General features: G+C 37.4%; 1 protein-coding gene across 3 annotated transcripts in view; it reads right to left on the bottom strand.

The window, feature by feature from the left end:
- Positions 1-23,787, bottom strand: part of FANCD2 (Fanconi anemia, complementation group D2) — a 51,831-nt gene that overhangs the window by 14,960 nt on the left and 13,084 nt on the right. For 2 of the 3 annotated variants that reach the window (XM_010842105.1, XM_010842107.1), the window contains exons 15-32: positions 20,398-20,541; positions 18,814-18,948; positions 17,108-17,239; positions 15,698-15,808; positions 12,511-12,620; positions 11,387-11,447; positions 10,225-10,344; positions 9,714-9,787; positions 9,270-9,416; positions 8,619-8,719; positions 8,203-8,318; positions 7,046-7,154; positions 6,192-6,302; positions 5,812-5,924; positions 4,708-4,851; positions 3,308-3,421; positions 2,298-2,426; positions 2,041-2,159 (exon numbers count right to left, since the gene is read on the bottom strand). In XM_010842105.1, coding sequence (XP_010840407.1) covers positions 2,041-2,159; positions 2,298-2,426; positions 3,308-3,421; positions 4,708-4,851; positions 5,812-5,924; positions 6,192-6,302; positions 7,046-7,154; positions 8,203-8,318; positions 8,619-8,719; positions 9,270-9,416; positions 9,714-9,787; positions 10,225-10,344; positions 11,387-11,447; positions 12,511-12,620; positions 15,698-15,808; positions 17,108-17,239; positions 18,814-18,948; positions 20,398-20,541 — 2,090 coding nt within the window. The remainder of the gene's footprint in view (positions 1-2,040; positions 2,160-2,297; positions 2,427-3,307; positions 3,422-4,707; positions 4,852-5,811; positions 5,925-6,191; positions 6,303-7,045; positions 7,155-8,202; positions 8,319-8,618; positions 8,720-9,269; positions 9,417-9,713; positions 9,788-10,224; positions 10,345-11,386; positions 11,448-12,510; positions 12,621-15,697; positions 15,809-17,107; positions 17,240-18,813; positions 18,949-20,397; positions 20,542-23,787) is intronic. The other variant, XM_010842106.1, reaches the window with a different exon arrangement.

Here is a 23,787-nt window from a genome sequence, read left to right as displayed (position 1 = left end):
ACTACACACTCTTACAGTCTTGGTTTTTATTCAGTATAATTCTTTTTTCATCCATGTTGTTGCATTTAGTATTCTACCACATAGAGACACTACAATTTGTTATCCATTCACCATTTTATGACATTTTAATTGTTTCCAATTTGAGGATATTACAAATGAAGCTCCAATAAATATTCATATAGAAAACTCTGTGCAGACATATGCTTTCATTTCTCTTGGATAAATTACTACTTTTACTAGCAGTAAAATGGTTGGGTGGTATGGTGGGTATATATCTAACTTTCTGATGAACTGCCAAACGGTTTTCAAAAGCGAGTATACCATTTTACAGTCACAACAGCAGCATGTGAGAGCTCCAATTACTCTATATCCTCACCAGCACTTGGCAAGATAAGTCTTTTTACTGCATCCGTGCTGTAATTTTAATTTGTATTTTCTTAATAACTAACACTGCTGCACATCTTTGCATATGTTTACTTGCCGCTCACATATCTCCTTGATTAAGCATCTGTTCAAATCCTTTGTCTGGCACTGTTTTTAAGTACTGAGAATATGATAATGGCTAGTCTAGGCCTTCATAGAGCTCACAGTCCAGCAGGGAAGACAGATGAACAAATAATTATAATAAAATGTGAGAAGTTTTATCCTAAGAGTATTAGAAAAGAAGTGGGGATAAGAGAGGCAGAAAGATTTACCCAGTCTAGGGGTCAGGGAAGATGGTCCTGAGGAACTGAAGTTTAAATCCAGATCTCAAGGATGAGTTAAAAGAGACGGGGGGTCAAGGAAGGTGAAGATCCTGGCAGAAGGATGAGTATGTGCAGCCTTCTAGGTAAATGCTATATAGGGTGCTGAAATTATTTCAGTATAACTGGAGGGCAGAGTGCACCACAGTGAGAAGAACAGCAGGAGTCAGATAATAAGTCCTTAGAAGCTAAGTAGAAGAGATTGAATTCAAGAGAAATATAACGGCAATCAGAACAAAGGTGGGATAAGATATGATCAGATTTCTGTTGGGAAGATCACTTTAATTGCTGTATGAAGGAGGGACCAAAAGAGGAAAAGTGGAGGCAGAGAGAGACTAACTGTAAAGCTGTTCTAGGTCTGGTGAGAGATAACAGGAGTCTGGAAGCAGTGGAGAAAGAGAGGACAGGTAGCCATTTAGATGTAATCTAGAAGATAAACTCAATAGGATTTTGTGATCAGATGCGGAACAGAGAAAGGGTAGAGAGAAGGAAAGGGACAAAGAAAAACTCCTAGCTTCTAGCTCAGGCAACTGGTGGTGCCATCTGTCTCGCCAGGGAAAGCTGAAGGAGTGGTGGGGAGGATGAAACACGCTTTGCATGTGATGAATCTGAGCTGTCAGTGACACCGGTATAAGGAGGAGCTGAGTAGGCAGGTGGGAGTTAAATGCCTGTAGCTCAGAAGTTAAATTTTAGCCCAAATTTAACCTTGGTTGAGACTGCCCAGGAAACCTGTATGAGAACAGAGAGGCCAAGACCCAGCCCTGAGGAACAGAAGCATGTAAGGGACACACCTCCCTCATTTCTACTCTTGTCCATGCCGTGCCTTACAGTTTCTTCCTTTACTCCCCAAAGCCATCTACCCTCCAAGGGCCCCATCAAGTCCCACAATTTCATGAAGGCATCCCTAGACACCCTGGCTTACATTGCCTGCAGCTCTTTACCACACAATCTGGAATTTATCTACAACTTGATGAGTAACAACTTCTTACAGCACTCACCCTGGGCTATTAGGGAAAGGGTGCCACAGCGAACTAGCCAAGAATCAGATGGCTAGATTTGTTACAGGTTAGAAAAGAGCAAGTCATCTGATTTTCAAATGAGTTAGTAACAGATAAAGTGTGCCAAACCAAATTAAATGATGCAGAGACAAAAACACTTCAGAAAAAGTAAGTGTCATATTGACATAACCTTTTGGAGTCCTTTTCTTCTTTTCTACACCTCAGTGCCTTGGTGACTGTCAGGTAGAAGCAAGGACATTCTTGATTATCTCTACCTACTGTACTTGCCACATACTCACCAAGCAAAAAGCCCATGAAAAATCTGCAGTAGCCTCAGATAGCAGGAAGACATTGTGTGGTACTCTTGACCTTTAATTCCAGGTCCATCAACTACACCATGATTCTCAGCAGTTAAGCACTACAAGGGAAAGGTGCTTTTAAGACTGTTGCTTTAGCAATTGCCATCATTTTCCTTCAAGATTTTTCAGCCAAAAATGAAATCTCTTGTTCATTTAGCAATTTCTAAATCTCTATAATGATAAGATAGGCTTCTGACCTGAAAATAGTTGTGAATGTTCTCCAGATGGTTACACATGGGGTTCAGCAGTTGAACAACCCTAAACGCGATTTCTGAGGCAGATCTCTGGTGGAGATGTGAGAATCCAATATTCCGGTTTCCTTTGCTCTATAATAAATTCAGAGTTACTAGGAAAGAAACTGTTGGATAACTTCTTTGAAACTAAGAGTCTGTTATGGGGTTTAATCAAACCTTGTATCAGCAGGTAGAGCGAAAAGAAGAAACTAGGGATATATTTTGACAGAGGAAACTCAACTCAATCTTCAAATAACCAAGAGATTGGCTTTTATAGAGTACACAGTGTTTGAGACAGGATCCCCTGGAGGAGGGCATGGCAACCCACTCTAGTATTCTTGCCTGAAGAATCCCCATGGACAGAGGAGCCTGGCAGGCTACAGGCCATAAGGTCTCAAAGTCAGACACAATTGAGCAATTAAGCACAGCACAGTGTTTGAGAAGTACAAACCCCAAATTAGTAATGAGATAAAGCTCACACAAAAATAGAAATCATTTAGTCTAATAAGAATGTAGACCAAATATTAAATTCAAGAAGAATCAAGTAACTGGATATATTAAACATTCACACCTAAAACTCTCTCATTTTGCTGTTCCTATCATCTATTTGCTTCCCCAGATGCTACATGCATTGTCCATTAGATACACACTTGAGCTTGTGGACTGTTCTAGACAGCCAACTACCATGCTGAGCCTTGGACAAAGGCTGTTTGGGAGGGTATTAAAACCAAAACCCAAGCAAAGAACAGGATTCAGGAATTCTCAGGGCATTTGAAAATACATCTTCTGTTTTGGGTGGCTTTTTGTTTTCTCGGTTTTAGAGTTCCTTTCTAAAGCAAGGTGACTGTGGGCTGGCAACAGGCCTACCACCACGCTACCCAAAAACTATCAGAGAAACTGACAACTTATTCACTACTAAGACCTCTTTGTTTCCAAATCCACAGGACAGGCCCTGTGCTCCTGTCTGTATTAACCTTGAGGAAGGGGACTCTCCTGGCCACAGGTGTTAGCATGTTGTCCAGCTTCTGGGTGAGATCTTCCAGCAAGAAAAGCAGTTCAGGGGGCTGAAGTTGCACAACTTCTGCAGCCTGTTATAAGGAAGAAGGAAAGAATAATTCCCAACATGCTCTAGCCATCTTTTGGGGATACAGTCCATGTTTTTACTGTCTACAATGTGTAAAGAATATGATCATTACCAAAAGAAAGGGGGAAATTTCCCCCACCTCACATAAATGACTGTTGTGCTCTGTCAACAAATCAAAGTCATGCATTTCCTAAGTAAAACAAAATTTAAAATTATTAAATAGTAATGAGGCAGTATAGTTTTAGAAGACACACTTTTTCTCTAGAAATAAATGCCTCTTGTATATCCTTCCAGCTATGGACCAGTGATGCCTTTCCTAAATACCTTGGGATTAAAAAAAAAAAAAAAAAAGACTAATTCAAGAAATTTTTGCTTTTCTCTATTCATTAAATAATTCTTTCGCATTTTCTCTCCCTGAAACGTTTCACTACTATTAAGATAAGACTGGCAGAATCGTTATAAGTGCGTTGCACTACCAGAAATAGAATGGATCCAATGCAGTCTCACTTCAAATTTTTCACTTAACCGTACATTTATGGAGAATCTCCAAGTACAGGCTGATATAGAAATACTGAAAAAACAAAACATTCTTATAAAAATACACATTGTAAAAATCTATGGCAAAAATCCACACCATTGTTTTTTTTAATTTTTTTAACCTGGAAAACCTCTACCTTCTGGTGAAATCCTGTATCAGAAAGTACCTTCTCTGTGTAAATGTCCTCCACTTTCAAGTTCATTATAAATACCATTCTTTCCTCAGAGTTTCACTGGTACTTGGTTCAGATCATCCACATAGCATGTACTACTGGTTGTCTACTTCCTTTATTAGATTATGAGCTATTTGAAGGCGAGCATCATGTTGGATGTACTACTGAATTGCCAATGTCTAGGTGAGTGGCAAAAAACTGACTCAACAAGTATATCATGGACACTGAACAAATATCATGAAAAAGTGAAAAGAACACTGAGTAACTATAAACCAAAATAGTGCTGCTTTATAAAGTAATCCAAACAGCTGGTTATTAGCAACCTAAAGTAAGGATCACACCATTAGCATGATCTTCTGTAATGTCTAATGTACTATTAAGAAAAAAAAACAACCAAAACTTAGATTTATAAACATCAAGATGATGAGGATAATTATTTATCTACTTTTTCACATATAAAGGCTTTGGAAGCCAGAGTCCTACTTCTCCCAGTGTCATGGTGTTTTTTGTGAAAAAGGAAGAGAGCTGCGGAACTTCCTAAAAAGAGACTAAGTTCTGGGATCTCAGTTCTGTCACTTACTTCGGTGTGCATTTCAGTATCTAAGATGAACTTGGTCACAAGCCCACAACGCAGAATAGAGAAGACCTCAATGTCCATTTCTCGGAAAAAAGCGTGGTAATTCTGTAATGACACTGATGTCTTTTCTTCTTTCCCTCTGAATTCCTAAGAAGTAAGAGTAACCAACAGAACAAGGTTTCTTTATTAATCTAATTTTAAATGAAGGTTTCAAAGTGCAGTTAAGCATTTACTTTATACAAAAAGTTACACTTCATTACATTCTTTTATCAACTTTCTTTTTCCAAGGTCTCAAAATATTCCTGAGACAGAGTACCCAATGTAACACTGGGATATAGGTTGCACACTGAGACTCTTGATTGGTTTCCACTTAGGGATGAACTACTAGGCAAATCAAGGCACTATGGTGTGGACCAGAAAACTGTGAGCTTATGGACCAAAAAATCTGGCTTCAAACCCTTGCTCAAGCACTTATTAACTGTATAACTTTGAACAAGTCACCTACTCTCTCTGGGTCTTAAGTTTTCTCATCTATTATATATAGGTATCAATACTAAACTTGATTTTGGGAAGATTAGAGGAGTTATACATAACAAATACTCACAAACAATAGCTAAAGAACAGAAATAACTGGGATCCATGTGGTTTAAGCAATTTCACAAACCAACTCTGTGAGTGGTACTATTATAGGAAATTGTTAAGTATCTGTATTAAGAAACTATGCTAAGCATTTTGTGTTATCTCAATTCACTGAGAAGGGAATAATCTGGGATCAGATGAGGAAAAAAAGCTAAAAGAAGTATACTTAGAATACATCCAAAGACAGAATTTGATAATTGCTACAAGATAATTCAAAGTACTCCTGGGGTGCAAAAAAGGGAGTAATATGATCAAGAAAATAATGAGAAGAACCAGTGTGTGGTAGTGATAAATATTTCGAGTCTCACCCAACCTCTGCTACTGACAGGGTCACTCCAAGGCCTATCAGAGTTTGTTCACCTCTCCTTTCCATAACTTTTCTCTCTGTGAAATGCATAGGATAATGCTAGCCCTTGCTAATTTCACTGGGTTGTTACACATCTTCATGGAGATTCATCATTCCAATACCTTTTCCTGTTGGCTCCTCTCAGCTAGTGTAGGGTCACATTCTGAATTATCGTCCTTTGAAAGCACATCAGGGGAGGATGTTTTGCCGCCATCTGCTTTTCGTTTCTTTCCTCCTTATGTTTCAAGAGGAGAAAAGTAACTGAAATAATCAGTAATCTTGTTTGCGAAATATCACTGCCTTCAAGAAACAACCTGCTAAAGACTACCTAGAGATGAAGAAGTTAATTTTATAACCCTAAGTTACGGTTCATTGATAACCATGCTAAAGAACGGGTTCAGTTATATAACCTCTCCCATTACTGATGCCTTGACACACATAACCTCTAAGTCAATTCAACACAACACATAGGAGGACACGGAATAAGAGGAAAAGAAAATACCTGTCTTTCCTTTCATTCTGATTTTTGCTGAAACAGCAGTACTGGTATGAGGTGTTTCTTCTAGAGTTTCCAAGTCAAAGTTTGCAAGGGGAGGAACATAGTCTGGGGTGACTGAAACAGAGAGCAGGAAGCTCAATGTATACCAACCATATACCACTGTTAAACTTGAATGATCATCACCCAAGTAGCTAAAATCTAGCTTCCAGAACTACCAAGCATGGCTGACTACCTATCAGATGCTTGCAGGTCATGTGACACTAACCATTTTGGCACAGTAAAATGGCCAAAGATAACTTATAGAAATACTGCATTAATTGATTATGGTCAACATAAAATCATTCTAAATAAAGATATAAAGTACCCAAACAGCTAAGAACTAAAAATAAACTTACATTTAAAATCTAAAGATAGTAGCAATATTTGGTCACATAGTTGTTTTACACACAATTATTTAGATGAGAGCCTGAGGGAGGCTCTGTTTTCCCCAGAAAATCAAGCTAGAATTGTAAAACAAGTTTTCTTAATGGTCAGAGGGTATCAAGAGGCCTCTCAGCTGTACTCATGATGATGTTCAGGAAGGTAAAGGGCACTGGAAGTTTGACATCTGAAGAACCAAAGTAATTTACAAAAGCCCAACCAATGTTTTATATCTTGTCTTTTCTCAAACACCAAGGTCTCCTGGAGAAAACAATGGGAGGAAAATGGCTGTATTCATTTTTAAAAATTTCTGTTGAGCAAACATTTTCTAGTCCCACATGAATTAGGGGCAGCTATCATCGAGTCTGGCTTAAAGGCTGTCCTCTTATCTCCTCACTATTGCCCAGCAGGGTTCCCAGCCGGGACCCTTCCCTCACCTGCCAAGTGCTTTTCCAGGAGTTGCTGCAGTTCTACAATGTGCTTTAATCGGGTGAGCACCTTCCCCTTCATCTCGGGCAACTTTTGCCGACAGAAAGCATTTACAACCTGTAGAAGTACAAATCATATCTGTGAACTGTTCAGATTTTAACCTCATTTGCATTATTCAGCAAAGGCTAAAAGAGCCATTCAGTGAAAGGATCCGTGAGCCGAGTGAGCAATATCAAAGTCTTCTCAGCAAGGTGCTGCAGAGAAAAAACACCCTGGGCCAATACAGGAGGACCTAACTTTTAATACCAGTTCTACTTATTCCTAGTTAAGTAACAAGGCAGAACCTGTTACTTAACCTAACAGAAGTAACTCTCTGCAGCTAGAGAGTACAACCTTTGGTGAAACAAGTCCAAGGTCTGCTACTTACCAGTTGTGTGACCTTGGCCAAGTCTTGAACCTTTCTGTGCTTCTATCTCTTTAACTATAAAATGGGAATGCAGTTGTGTGGATTAAGTGTGAATAAAGAAACTAGCCCAGCATTTGGCACATGTGTTTGATAAATTTTAATGACTTTGAACTCTCTGTAACTGCAATTTCATATGAATAAAGCAAGGATAGTAATACCTACCCTGCCTGTACTATAATACAGTTGTCGGGATAAGAAGAGATCATTAAAGTGAATAAATATTCTTAGAAACAATATGCATGAGAAAGGAAATGTGATATAGATATAAGATGTTACTGTCATTTTCAAAGTATTTCATTATTATTGTGCATTTCATTAAGTACAAATATATTCTAAAAGATGGTGAAAACTATCTTCATTTGATCTCACTAAATCGAAATATTAAGCGCATACCTGTAAGGAGGAACAGTATTTTCACAGTGGAGAAGGTGAAGTTATACCATGCAGGAAGCAGAATAGTGTGAAAAGGCTTAGAAGCAGTAAAGCATGGGCAACATTAAGTGAATTCTAAGCATTTTGATTTGGCTACATCAAGAGGTGCATGTAACTAGGGAAGGGTGGGACACAATCGCCAGAGAGACACACAGGGGTTAGAGGTTGGTGGACAATTTTTAAGGAGTCTCATGGGAACCAAGAAAATAGTTTCCTTTCTAGAGACATTACAGACAGTAGGTGAAACATCCCAATAACTCTGCTCACCTCTCGGAACCAGTTGAGAGTAAGAAATATGAGTGAACACAGGAACGAACGTTCTTTAACAGACATGGACTGGAGCCTCTCTCCAGGCTCCAGGTCAGTGAGGAATATAGGACAATCTGAAAGAGAAGAACAAACATTTCTAATCTCTTTTAGTTGAAGTCAACAGAACCTGGATGCTGCCCCCAGAGCTAGGTCTCCTTCTACTTATTTCCCCCTTTAATGGATATTTTAAGGTCAAGTTTCAGTTAGTCTCAAAAATACCCTCATACCATGCAGCATCAACAAATGTAACTTAAAAGTCTCTGTAAAGTTAGAAAATCCCCTCCCGTCCCCCCACAAGTACCAATGTACCACTTCCCTAAGTTTACCAAAAAAAGGTTACAAAGAAGAAAGAACGTGATAACTTCATTCTATACCTAATAAACCATCAATCTCCTCCAAGTTTCCATTATGTTGTCTGTCCACACAAAGTCTCAGTAACCGGAAATAGGGAGCCAGGCATAATGGAGAAACCAATCTGGGAAGGAAAATCCATTTCTAGGTCACAGTTTATAGACATATTAGTCCATGTTTATAGAGACCCCGATCTTGTAATTAACAAGTTTTGCCCAAAATAAATGTCTACTTTTAAAAACATGACAAAGAACATAGTGGATGCTCAGCAAATAAATAATGAACTGAATGGGAAGAAGACACAGGTAAGTGTGAAATATCCACGCATTAAGATAAAGTACGGGTAACACAGAAGGAAGGCACATGACTGGCATAGGTACACAAACACATTCCCAGGTGGGGAAAAGAAACAGAAACAAAAGCAGCCTCACAAAGTATCTGTTAGCTGTCATGAGCCATTGCAAATCCCAATCCCAGGATCTGGGAGAAAACAAGGAGTCTGATCCATTCTTGGTAATGCATCCAAATACCACCTGTCTTGGGAGAAATGCTTTTCAATCAAGTTGCCAACAGATTACAAGAACTGTAGCATTCCTTGTGAACAAGAACTGTGTCATTCTTTGTGAAGATTCAACATACCAACAGCGGTTTTAGAGAAGAAAAAGTATACTGACTTTTGGTCTGATTCCTGCGAAGTCCGTGTACTCCCATCTTTCACAAAGTCCTGAGAGAACAACAGTGGCAGGAGGTTGATGACAATCCCATCACAACTATCGTAGTCTTCTAGTCCGTAGAGTGCTTTCACAGGAAATGGATAATCACTGCAAAGAGAACCCAGAATGTGAGGTCCCAGCATCAGGGTATGGCAACTGTATGGGAAAAACCATTAGGACAAACCAGTCTTCTCTATTATGAGAAGTGAGAAAGAACAAGTGGGGAATCTTCTAGCAGTCCTGGAGCTGGGACTGCTGGGGTGTTGGGGTTGGGAGGAGGGAAGTTGGAGGAGTAGGATAGACTTGGATGAAGTCAAAGACATTCTGAGATTGGTACCAGCTATCAACATAACTAACAAAATTTCTTTACCAATATAACCATGTCAGTGGGTAAATAGCACTTACCCTTCTGGAACATCACAGGCATCCACCACAAACGCATCTTGGAAATCATTAAAGATGGTCTGCCCAAGCCATTCCTTCAGGAAGCAAACAAACAAAAAGGTCTGTGTAGCCCAGGGTGTACATCCTATAAAGCCCTAAATAAACTATTATCCTTTCTGAAGCCTGTTTCCTCATTTCTGAAAAGAAAATACAAGTAATACATACTGCATTATTCTGATGTGGAATAGACATAATACATGAAAAATGCTTAATACAGTGCCTAGCACAGAATAGATGGTGGCTTTTAACAATATCATTAACCAAATGATCATGATTCTCACTCTTAGTATGTGAAGGAGGCCTCAGAAGAAAGGCCTGGGACAGAGTGAGTCAGAACAGCCTTCCCAATTAGAATATGGGAGAGCTCACAGGCACATCTATTTTTGCAATACAACAGAGGGAAGGATTTGAAGAATGTATAGTAAAGCAGCCCTTGAGCTTCACTGTTTTAAGAAAAGATACTTGGCCTCACCAGGGCTTCTGGAGCTAGCCTCCTTCCATGGATCAGGTTGGCAAATTCATCATAATAAAGTCCAGAGGCCTGAGGAGATTGCTCACTGCAGGAATGAACCAACTGTAGCAAGGAGGTCACCTGAAACAGTCGAAGAGAAAGAATGGTCCAGTCCTTGAGTTGCTGATGCTTCCTAGTTAAAAACTATTCACTCCATTCAACAATAAGTTTTTCCCTTTCCAATTGCATTGGCAAAGCTCTCATCACCACCTCTCACCTGAGGTTTCTCCTAAGCCTCCTGACCAATCCTTTCTTTTCAATTTTACCTCTTTTTCAATCCAGACACATGAACCAGATTAATTTTTCTAAAGCAAAGCTTGGATTATGCCATTTCTATGCTAAAACCCTTAAAGACTACCTCTGTGTAAAAATTAAAATGTCTTGATTCACATTCAGAGCACTCTGTTTTCTATCTCCAAACTAGCTCTATCTCCAGCTCTCCAATTATACACTTACTTGTCCCTACACTCTAGTCAACCTGTTACTCTTCAAACATGGCCCACCTATTTTGCTCTCTAGGAATTTACAATTTAATAAGGAGATCAGATACAGAGTTAAAATACAACCCAAGCCAAAGGATTTTAAAGGCTAAAAGAGTAGTACAAATTACAAAAACTATGAGTTCAGGAAAACATATTTTGAAAAAAGAAGCACTCTTTGTAAGGTGACAGTCGTTCAGTTGCTTAGTCGTGTCCAGCTCTTTGCAACCCCATGGGTCACAGCACGCCAGGCTTTCCCGTCCTTCACCATTTCCTAGAGCTTGCTCAAACCCATGTCCATCGAGTTGGCGATGCCATCCAATCATCTTGTCCTCTGTCGTCCTCTTCTCCTCCTGCCTTCAATTTTTCTCAGCATCAAGGTCTTTTCCAATGAGTCGGCTCTTTGCATAAGGTGGCCAAAGTACTGAAGCTTTAGCTTCAGCATCAGTCCTTTCAATAAATATTCAGGACTGACTTCCTTTAGGATTAACTGGTATGCTCTCCTTGTAGTCCAAGGGACTCTCAAAGAGTCTTCTCCAACACCACAATTCGGAAGCATCAATTCTTTGGCACTCAGCCAACAGTGACCAGAAGCAATTTCTCAGTTACTCATAAACATATCCAACCCCAAGACAAGAACTCACCTGGGTGCACTGTTCACTGCTCAGCTCTCCACTCCCTGGGGTCAAATTGGAAGATCTACTTCTAAAAACAAGTTATTTTAGATTCACATCTGTAATATTTTACAACAACCAGCAATAAATTTTTAAAAATTGCCTTCCCTAAGATCAGGGTGGAGATGAAATCGAATGAAAGCACAGCCAAGTATTTATTAAGGCCTTACAAAAGGTGGATTAGCGCAATGATGGCTACCTTAGATTTTTTTTTAAGTGTACACTAACTAAACTAGTAAAAATCATAAGAGCAAGTATTTGGCATTGTTCTATTTAATGCTCTCAACAACTCTATGAAGTAAATACTATTAATATCTTTACCTCACACATTTGAACAGAAACAGAACGGTAAAGTGACTTATCCAAGATCATTCAGCTAAGAACAATAGAGCCAGTATTTGACCCCAGGCAAGCAAATGGCTCCAGAGAATGAACTTTTAACCAGTATACTATGCAGCCTCTACAGATTACTAATGCTAACTCTAAGGATGTTTCTTGAGCTCCAAGGAATTCATGACAAATCAATTCCAAGAAGCATGAACTAAATTTCATGACTTCACAACAGTAACAACTTATCAAGCCCCAAGCTTCTATGAGATGTTACAATTGTGGAATCAAAGAACTAGTACAGGAGGGAAAATCCACAAGAAGACTTTATTTATATCACAATTAAAATAAATAAATAAATTTTTTTTAAAAAAGAAGACTTTATATCAAATGAGGTGTTCCAGACATGAAAAACACAGTAATGGAGAAACCTGTATTGTCTAATGCTTAAGATTGGAGCAGATGCAGAAAAAAAGCATCCCAGGAGGATCAGGGTTCCCCCTTTTGTGCAAACATTTTCTAAAACTTAATTTCTTAGCATTCCCTAGTTTTAAACAATGAGAATGTAATGACTATGATCACAATTCTGCAAAAATTATAGGTAACATATACAGTCAAGATTTAAAAGAACATGAAAAGTAACTTCTCTTATTATGGTTTTAGTTCTTCTGTTATAATGATGTCTAAACAATATAACACTTTATTTTGTAAGACAGCAACTGGATTAACTGACCATGAGCCACAGAAATCAGAATTTCCATACATACCTATCTGCTGCCATGACGCCAGCCATGGTGACAGCACCAATAATACCAATAAGCTTGTACTTGAATACGGTGCTAGACAGCTGTTTTCGTATCACCAGGTGCATGTCATCCTGCAAGGAAATAATGGTGAAGATGTTGGAATGGTACAGCAAGACAGTCAAATATTAGAACCAAACAACCAGAACAGCAAGGTTTCTATCATTTATTAACTGTGTGGTCTTTGATGAGTCACTCAATCTTTTTGAGTCTCAATTTTTTTCATCTATAGAAAGGGAAAGGTTTTGTGAGGATCAGAGACCAAATTACAAAAAATTCCAAGAACAGCATCTGTCACATGGTAGACATTCAATAATAATAGCTATTACTGTTACTGCTGGGATAGTTGCTTGATATGGATAATGTGAATTATCATGTCGTTGGCTGCTCAGGCAGTAGTAATCAAACAGAAAAAAAAGTGCTTAGGAATAAATTTAACAAAGGAGGTAAAAGGCTTGCACATTGTAAAAACTGCAAAACATTACTGAAATAAATTAAAGACCTAAATAAAAGGAAAGGTATTCCATGTTCATGGAACTAAAGACTGAACACTGTTAAGATGATGATATACTCATTCAATGTAATCATTTTAAAAATTCTAACAGTATTTTAAAAATATTTCTTTTTTTAGGCTGCAGTGGGTCTTAGTTGTGGCTTGTGGAATCTTCACTGAGGCATTAGGGCTTCTTAGTTGCAGCATGTGGTATTTGGTTCCCCAACCAGGGATCAAACCTGGGCCCCCTGCATTGGGAGCTCAGAGTCCTACTCAGTGGTCCACCAGGCAAGTACCTCTAACAACATTTTTTACAAAAATAGAAAAACCCATACTAAAATTCATATGGAGTTTCAAGGGACCCCAAACAGTCAAAATAATTTTGAAAAAGAACAAGTTTGGAGGGCTCACACTTTCCAATTTCAAAATTACAAAGCTATAGTAATCAAAACGTGCTTCCAGCATAAGCATATTCAGACCAATAGATAGAATAGATCCTAGAAATAAACCCTCACAAATATGGTCAACTGATTTTCCACAAAGGTGCCAAGCCCACTCAATAGAAAAAGACAAACTCTTCAACAAAAGGTGCTAGAGAAAACTGGATACCCACACACACAAAAACGAAGTAGAGCCCTTACCTTATACCATATATAAAAATTAACTCAAAGTGAATCAATGATTTAAATTTAAGAGCTAAAACTATAAAATTCTGACAAGAAAACTTGGGGAAAATTTTTCATGACTTCAAATTTTGCGATTTTTAAAAAAAATAAGCATGACACCAAAAGCACCAGCAACAAAAGAAAAAAAGACTGAGTGGACTTCATCAAAACTGCACCCAAGGACACTATCAAGACTGAAAAGATAATCTCAGAAAGAGAGAAGATATTTCCAAATCATTTATCTGATAAGGGACTAATATCCAGAATATATAAAGAATTCCTACATGTCAACAACAAAAAATAACCCATTTAAAAAGTGAGCAAAAGGACTTGAATAGATTTTTTCTAAAGAAGATATACAAGAACCAATAAGCATACAGTAAGAAGTTCAACATCATTAGTCATCTGGAAAATAGAAATCAAAACCACAATGAGATACCACTTTACACACACACTTATCAAACAAGTGTTGATAAGGATGTAGAAAAACTGGAACCCTCTATTGCCCATTAGAATGCAAAATGGTATAGCCACTGTGGAAAACAGTTTTGTGGCTCCTCAAAATGTTAAACATAGAATCTTCATATGATTCAGAAATCTCACTCCTAGGTATATACCAAGTATATACCCAACTGAAAACAGGGACTCAAAAGAAATACTTGTACATCAGTGTTCATAGCAGCATTCTTCAAAATAACAAAAGGTGGGGAAAATCCAATATTCATCATTGGATAAACTAGTTACAATCTATATATACAATGGAATATTCAGCCATAAAATGCAATAAAGTTCCGATATATCCTACAACACAGAGGAACTGTGAACACATTATGCTAAGTGAAATAAGCCAGACACAAAAGGACAAATACTGTATAACTATTTGAATGATCACACATCTAATGTGTGTAACTATTTAAATGTGTATAATGTGTATAACTATTTAAATGATCACACAAATTCACAGAAAGTAGGTAAGAGGTTACCAGGGTATAGAGAAAGGGAAATGGGGCGTTATTGCTTAATGGGGATAGAATTTCTATTTGAGATGATGAAAAAGTTCTGGAGACAGATAATGGTGATGGTTGCACAACACTGTGAATGTACTCAATGCCACTGAACTGTATAATTAAAACTGGTTAAAACAGTAAAATTTATCTTATGTATGTTTTACCACAAGTAAAACATAATGATGTAGCTCTATTATTCCTGATATGATGAAATCTTCAAACTATACTGCTAGATCAAACAAGCAAGACACAAAACAAGAGGATATGGTGTGGAAAAGTTATATGGGTAAATACAAATTTGTCTATGCTCAGCACATCTCAGAAAGCTATAAGCTAGTAATAGTGATTGCCTTTAGAGAATCTCAGCCTCGAGGACTGAGAGGGAGGGTACATTCTTCACTACCTTTCCATATCTTTTGAATTTTGTACCATGGTGTATACTACCTTGCCAATTCTTTAAACTTAGTGGAAAAAAAAAAAAAAGTTGTCCAAAGACCAGTATGGCTTACTGCCACAAGGTGGCACTGAAGATGCAAAAGAGCTATGAGTTGATTCCAACCCAATCTTACTTTAGACATTTTGCTTGGCTTTGGCTTTTTCAGTGAATGGTGTTCACAAAGGAGAGAAGCCCCAGACGGAGTTCACGTTAGATGGAGATGTTCCTTATGGAACAAGAGTATTCCCTGTTTTTCCATGGCCCCTGGTACAGTACCTGAATGGCTTTTCTTAGTTTCATAATGTGCAGATTATAGGCTCATTTCCATACTAACAGACTGAGCTCCTAAAGGGCAGGTCTAATATACATCTACTGTCTCGGTGCTTGGCATACAGTAGGCATATAATGTTTGTAGCAGGAAAGAACAAACAAATACTAGGATTATGGCTATGTACTTTAGTTATACTACTACACAGGCTGTGGGGATTTTGTTCCACAAATTTCAACTGAAGAGGTTTAAAAGATTCTTTCTCAACACACAGTTACTTACCTGGATGTGACTACTGGCTTCATGTTCTTTGCTAAATGCCAGTGTGCTGAGAACACAAAAGAGTTTTCGTATTTGCTGAGGGGACATATTATCCAGATAATCCAGAATGCCCTGGGAGAAAAAAAAGTCAACGATGAGATTAGCAACTAACTTTTCTTTTTCCTTTAAATAAAAAAATTAAAATTCTCATAAAAGGCACACACACAGCCAGCCAGGCATGTTTCACAAAAGCTCAAGTTCTCTAAAACTATGCCTCAGAGCACAAAGGGTTGATATTCTACTTAGTCATCCTAACATAGCTCCTAGTTCTCCCTATACTTTTTCTCCACGCTTCCCTTTTTCTTAGTGAAAACAATATTCTGCCAAAAGTTATGTCTCTGACCTTACTTCTCAGCTTGTATTCCATGAATTATTTATTCTTTCTTTACAGATATGGAAGGACTTATGTCAAACCCCATTAAAACCCTTTACCAACTCCCTCTTGTCTATAAAATAAAGTTGCAACTCTTTGGCTCGGTATTTAAGATCCTTCATAATCTGGTCTTCGCCTCCCACCTTACCCTATCTACCAATCATGCTGATCTTACTTGTCATCTCTCAAGCACACCATGGACATAAGTGCCAGTTTGCTTCTGTTCAAACTATTCTCTGCCTAGATATTGGAGAAGGCAATGGCACCCCACTCCAGTACTCTTGCCTGGAAAATCCCATGGACGGAGGAGCCTGGTAGGCTGCAGTCCATGGGGTCGCTAAGAGTTGGACACGACTGAGCAACTTCACTTTCACTTTTCACTTTCACGCACTGGAGAAGGAAATGGCAACCTACTCCAGTGTTCTTGCCTGGAGAATCCCAGGGACGGGGGAGCCTGGTGGGCTGCCGTCTATGGGGTTGCACAGAGTCAGACACGACTTAGCAGCAGTAGCAGCCTAGATATACTTCCTTTATTCTTTCTTGACAAATCTCTTCTACCTTTCAAGAATCACTCTAATATTATCTCTTGTTTGAAGATTTCTCCAGTTTCCCAGGCCAAATTAATTATTTCTGCACTGGTGTATCTATAGCAGTTTATTAGAGAATTTGTCACGTTGTATATATAGTGACGTACTTATACATCTTACTTTCTATCATCAAAGGCAACAACTACCGTTTATATCCTCAGCACCCAGAATAGAGCCTGGCGCATCATTAGGTATAAAGAAGTATTTGCTGAATTAATAAATATATAGACAGATGAGTTATTTTTTCTATTATTTTCCCCATCACCCCACCTTCATCCCCTCCACTTCTACAAATTATAATGCTCGGTATCTAGCATAAAAAATAAATTGCTAACAAGTTATCAGGTGTCTCTCAGATATATGTAAGAAAAGAAAAATGATTGAATATATGTCAATGGTAGGACTAGATACCTTCACAAAGACAGCATTCAGCCTCATAGCAGATGGGCTTACAACTACCAACTCGAGGAGGACATCCAATGCAGCATCAACTTCGACTTCATTTCCACTGCAGACATGGGTCACTAGGGCACCGATCACTTCCTATGCAGAGAAAAGTCAACACGACTGTGTGAAGCTAAAATACAGTACAGTCATCAAAAAGAGGTTTGTGCCCGAGGCCATTCCAATCTCAACCTGGTTAAAATCCCAACCGACCTCATTCCATCACCTACTTCTATAAACTGGTTTCATTACCATTAGATTCAAGAGGTTTAGAATTATGTCTCTAACTACACTACCATCCAGTCTTGATTTACTCCCCATATTTTACTAGTGAGCACTATCTAAGCCCTCTAGATTTTGTTTCCTGGTATTATCTTTTTTTTTTCTCATAAGTGTCAAATATTACCCATTAAATTGTAGTTGTACTTAATCTATTAAAATTTACTGAAAAGATGGCACTCAAGAAGCTAAAGGTTTTAAAGGTTTTTTTTAAAGTTAGACTTATTTTTTCAAGTAAACGTGGGTCATGATGGTGTCTCTAAGACATTAAGATGGTTCTCCACAAATATCTTAGATGTCACTCTTCCCTTCCTTTATACTGCTGTTTCACACCAAATTATAGTGCTCAGTATCTAGCATAAATAGATCTCAAATGCAGATCAATCTTAAATGCAGATTTATTTGAGATCTCAAATAAATCTCATAAATAGATTCTCAAATGCAGTAGCTATCTCATGCCAAATGTCTATTACTCTGCTTTAAATGTGTTTTTTTTCCTGCTTTAAATTTTAAAAATTTTATATTATTCATTTTAAAATTCTTTTTTTGGCCACACCGTGGGATCTTAGTTTATTGACCAGGGATCAAACCCACTCCCCTGGCATTAGAAGTGCAAAGTCTTAGCCACTGGACCACCAAAGAAATTTCATTTTTCATTTTTAAAAGTTGCCCTTTCAAATGTGCTTTACTGTTGTTAATAAAGGTATAACATAAATGACCAATACAAAACAAGACACTTTGTTCTTTGTTCTAATCACTTTCCACAAGTACAGCCTTCCCTCTCTAGAAGTATGCTAATAAATGTGGTGTCTGGTATTCATGGAAAGAGGGTTAGGCCCTCAGGCATTTCTCTCTCGTTTGTTTCTCATGACACCTTTTTCAGGATGTCATGATAGTGCTTGTGATAAATACACATTTATAGCGGAGTAATAGACATCTGGCATGAGATAGCTACTGCATTTGAGAAACTATTTATGAGATTTATTTGAGATCTCAAATAAATCTGCATTTGAGAACAATTTCAGGATCAATGGCAGTAGATTATTAGCAGGTAAGTTTAAAACTGCCATTCCTGTACTGTGAAAACTACATGATAACCCCAGGGCAAATGTTTGTTTCAAGCAGACTGGAGCAAGACTGAGAGAATTTAAAGATCAAAACATTAAAAAAAAAAAAAAAAGATCAAAACATGGAGTTAGATCCTCAAGTCCAATCCCTTCATTTAGAGACTAGGACTAGAACTAAGTTTTCCCAACTCCCAGTTCAGAGTTCTTCCTTCTTCAATGCCTTTCAACCAAAAAGAAACAAATATTGGATCACATGCAAGTCATTTGGGATGGCATTTTTTTCTTTTTCCCTGTTCCCTCCCTCCCAAGATAAATATTTCAACATACCTGCTGGCAGTAAGTGTCAAAAAACATAAATGAATATCTGTATAGAAGACTGCCAAACAAAATTATGCTCTGGTCTAGGGAGTTCAACAAACTCTGAGCCAGCGACAAAATGGATGGACAAATATCCTTAAGAACCTTGAGGAGAGAGGAGTAGAGAAAAATGAAGCTGTGGGAGAGACTTCGTTATCACAGCACCTAGAGCTGCTATTGCTAACCCTTTTAAGATGTCAGAGTTCTCCCTAATTCTTATTTTAAGGAATTTTAATCTTTGTTTTACTCAGAATAATCCTTCATTCTGAGCTTCTCTTAGAATCAGTGAAATTCAATATATGGATAAGAATTGACCTTTAACTTCAAAGAAGTTAAATCACAAGCCTAATAGCTTGTAATCTGCCCAGCTTGGGACAAGAACCCAAACTTCTAAATTCAAATTTCCTCACTTAATCTTATTGCCTTCCTGGGGATACAGTGGGGCTATTCTTCCCTGGTTATGATTTTAAATCAGTCTATAAGGTTCAATCTAATTAAACTGATTTCTTTTAAAGTACATCAAGAGAACTGATTATGTCCTAACAAGAAGGCAGTAGGTGGACATGAATGGAATCAGAATAAATAACCAGTTATTAAATTGTTTCTTTAAATGGGTATAATGCTTTACTGAGGAAGATGCAATAAAAAATTATATATGGTTTCTGCCCTCTGCAAAATTATAGACCAAAACACATATCAGAGCACAAATAAGCACAGAAAAGACTGTAAGATAAAATAATACTATCTTTAAATCAATTCCTAAATAATAAAGTCTTAAGACTCAACTACATATTCTCATTAATTCCTAAGCCCCAAACCTCTGGTTCACCCAGTTTTCTAAGAAGGTGTACACTGTTAATATCCTGAATATTCACCTGGAAAATACCATTTCTAGATTATAAAATTCCATATCAAATGGTTTATACTTCAACAAGAATGATCACCTAAGGGTCATACGCTGAATGGCTAAAATAGTAATAATTCAAAAGATATAAAATTATGTCTCTACTAGCATTCCTCTGATAATGTTATACTCAAGGGTTTTTAGAAACTACTTATAACAGGATACAGAAGGCAAGTTTGTCAAAAGTTACAGATCACAGAGAGCTAGACAATTAAAATGATTAATATATAAAATTAAGATTCAAAAGTCTCAATGGACTTGAACAATGGGTTGAAACTAATATGATAATTTCTAAGGGAGATGTGAAGTTCAACATTTTAGGTCAAAATGAAATTACAGAAGATGTGAATTACAATATTTCCTATAAAAGAAGAATACAGGGCTTGAGTCTAGTGTTCAAGGAATTGTTGAACCAGTTTTGTGTTTTTGCTAAAAAGATGAAAACCAATCTTAGTTTGATTTTATTAATATTTATAATGTCACAATCAAGGTGGTAATAATTCCACTATGTTCTGAAATATACTAAGCTCCCTGTAAAACATTATTACCCAGCAAAGGTGGCGGTGTCATGATTTCCACACAGGGTAGGAAAGGTTAAAACAACCTCTGTAACTTTCAGACTAATGCTGCCCAATTTCTCTGACACTTACCAAGTAATGAATATAGAATGTACCCTGTAGCAGATCTTCTTCAAAGCAGCCTGATCGAATCTTATTTCTTAGCACCCTCTCAATGTACTTCTTTGTCTGAGTGTTGGTGCTATAGATGATGAGAAGCATTGCCAGGTCAAAAATCTGTTGTCAGTAAATATGCACCAACAGGAAAACAGTTTACTAAATCAGTACATTTACTACAACAAAAGAGCAGCTCTCAACTTTTTCCATTAAGACAAACACTACTCATTTGCTCAACATAATCCCATGGGAGTACCTACAGTTTCATAAAACCTAGAAGATTTTTCAGAGAAATGAAGTGTCACAACTATTAACCACTGGTATCCTTTAAGAAAATATTGAAGGGCTTCCCTGGTGGCTTAGTAGTGAAGAATCTGCCCGCCAATGCAAAAGACACAGGTTCAATTCCTGATGAGGGAAGATCTCATATGCCACAGAGCAACTAAACCCATGTGCCACAACTACTTAGCCCGTGCTTTAGGGTCCCAGAGCCATGACTACTGAACCCCAAAAGCCCAAGAGTCCATGCTCTGCAACAAGAGAAACCACTGCAATAAGAAGCTTGAGCAGGGCAACTAGAGAGTAGTCTCCACTCGCTGCAACTAGAGCAAAGCATGTGGAGCAATGAAAAGCCAGTACAGCCAAAAATAAATAAATAAAAAAAATTATTTTTAAAATATTGGAATACAAGTAAAAGTAGTATTATTACAGAAACAACTTTTAATAGCTTCACATTTATTAAAGAAAAAAAATCACTTGCCAAATTCAGTATATATTTTCATTATTATTAGGAAAATTACTTTGTGAAAAGTTAGAGACTGAAAATGTCAATCTGAACATGGTTATATAAATTATAATGGTCATTTTCAACATATTATGTGGCCATTAAAAATGAGATACACTATATTTTTTGACAAGGACATTCACAATATATTGTGAAGCAAAAGAAAAGCAATCTGCAATAATCACAGTAAGATTCCATTTGTATAAAAACAATATACAAGTACAAATATGCATAAATATAAGAGTGAGCATGCTTGTGCTTGCACACATATACAACTTGGATGTGAATGCACTGGGATGACCCAGAGGGATGGTATGGGGAGGGAGGAGGGTTCAGGATGGGGAACACATGTATACCTGTGGCAGATTCATTTCGATATTTGGCAAAACAATACAATATTGTAAAGTTTAAAAAAAAAAAAAAAATATCTGGAAGAACGATAATCCAGAAGAGTGGCACAGAGATTGGAGGTAAACTTTATTTTACAGATATTTAGATACTTGTGATGTTTCTCCCTCCCCAATTAGTTTGTATTACCTATGTTTAATTTAAAAAAAAAAAAAGGAGAGGGAGAGTTTAAAAAGCCAAGCAGGACAAAAAAGAAAAGAACAAACTACTTGGAACTTGCACAACTCAACAGCAAAAATACAGTCCAATTAAAAGATGGTCAGAGAATCTGAACAGTCATTCTTCCAAAGACATAGAGCCAGCCAGCCAACATGAAAAGATGTAAAACATCACTAATCATCAGGGAAAGGCAAATCAAAACCACAATGAAGTATCACTTCACATCTGTTAAAATGGCTATAATCAAAAGGACAAAGAATAACAAATGTAAGACAAAAATAATAAAGGAGTGACAGCAAAGGGAACCCTTGTACACTGTTGGTGGGAATGTAAATTGATACAACCACTATGGAGAACAGTGTGGAGGGGCCTCAAAAAAATAAAAATAGAACTACTATAGATCCAGCAATCCCACTTCTGATTATGCATTCGAAGAAAACAAACACTAATTTGCAAAGATATCCGTACCTCCACCTTCATTAGAGCATTATTTACAATAACTGAGACATGGAAACAACTCAAGAGTCCACTGATGGAATGGATAAAGAAAATGTGACACACACAGAGAGAGACTATTATTCAGCTACAAAAAAGAATGAAATCTTGCTATCTGCAACAACATGGATGATCCCTGAGGGTATCATTCTGAAATACATCAGACAGAGAAAGACAAATACTGTATGATCTCAATTATATGTGGAATCTAAAAAATAAAAATGAATTTACAGATAACAAATTGGTGGTTGCCAGAGGTGATGGGAAGGAATTGGTAAAATGAGTAAAAGTACAAATTTCAGTTATAAAATAATTAAGTCACAGGGATGTAACGTACAGCATGGTGAATATAGTTACTGATACTGTATCACACATCTGAAAGCTGCTAAGAGAGTAGATCTTGCAAGTTCTTACCACAAATAAAAAAACTTGTACTAGCAGTGTACGGTGATGGAAATTAACCACTACTGCAGTGATCATTTTGCAAATGACTTTTACAAATAACAAATCCTTGCATTGTATGTCTAATATAATATTATCAATTTATCAACTTTATCTCAATTAACATTAACATATATTGTTAGATGCTCTAATTAATAAAAACAAAAAACAACAAATTACTTGGGACATCCTTTCACTGATGGCCCAACTCAGACACCAAAATTAGGATAGATTATAGCAGAAAATACAGCTATTAAAAATGAAAATAGACAATGCAGAAGCACATAAAACATTTATGACACAATGTGAAGAGAAAAAAGTCAGAACACAAAATTATATTTATACAATGAATAGAAATCAGTAAAAATAGCTATGCAGGAAGCCAAGGGTTATGCAATAATAGTTGTCTTGGATATTCTGATCACCCTCCTATCCTGCCACCACAAAAAAAATGAGTTTTTCATTATTTTATTCAATATCACAACAGCTTTCAAAATAGTCATCCAACAACTGAATAATTCAACTAACAAAACCCCCCAAAACAAGAGATTTCAACTAAAGAATATCCTTAAACGGAACCAATCAGCACATAAGGAACTCAATCTTCTGGCTTCCTGACTGAAGAAAGCATTTCCAGAGTTAAGACAGACTCAGTATCATGACCCTGATAACAGATGGACTGTTTGATTCACTCATCAGGTAAAAGAAAGTAAAACATGAAATGCTACTATCTTGACAATTCCATGTGAAACTGGAGGAAGGGCAATCAGACAGAGGGACCTAAACACCTGACTCATGACCCAGGTGACTCCAGTGCTCATCTCCTCATGGGAGCTTCTTTGACTGCAGTTCACTGTGACTGTTTGGAATATTACTACTTCCCCTTGTGGATATTTTATTTCATTGTATTGCCAGAATAAAGACCATCTGGCAAGCCATCCTTTCAGATTATCTTCCTATCCCATGGATGGAGGAGCCTGGTGGGCTGCAATCCATGGGGTCGCTAGGAGTCAGACACGACTGAACGACTTCACTTTCACTTTTCACTTTTATGCATTGGAGAAGGAAATGGCAACCCA

Source organism: Bison bison, unplaced genomic scaffold (genome assembly GCF_000754665.1).
Source record: "Bison bison bison isolate TAMUID 2011002044 unplaced genomic scaffold, Bison_UMD1.0 scf7180017864171, whole genome shotgun sequence".
Taxonomy (NCBI): Eukaryota; Metazoa; Chordata; class Mammalia; order Artiodactyla; family Bovidae; genus Bison; species Bison bison.
This window is presented reverse-complemented; position numbering and strand designations above follow the sequence as displayed.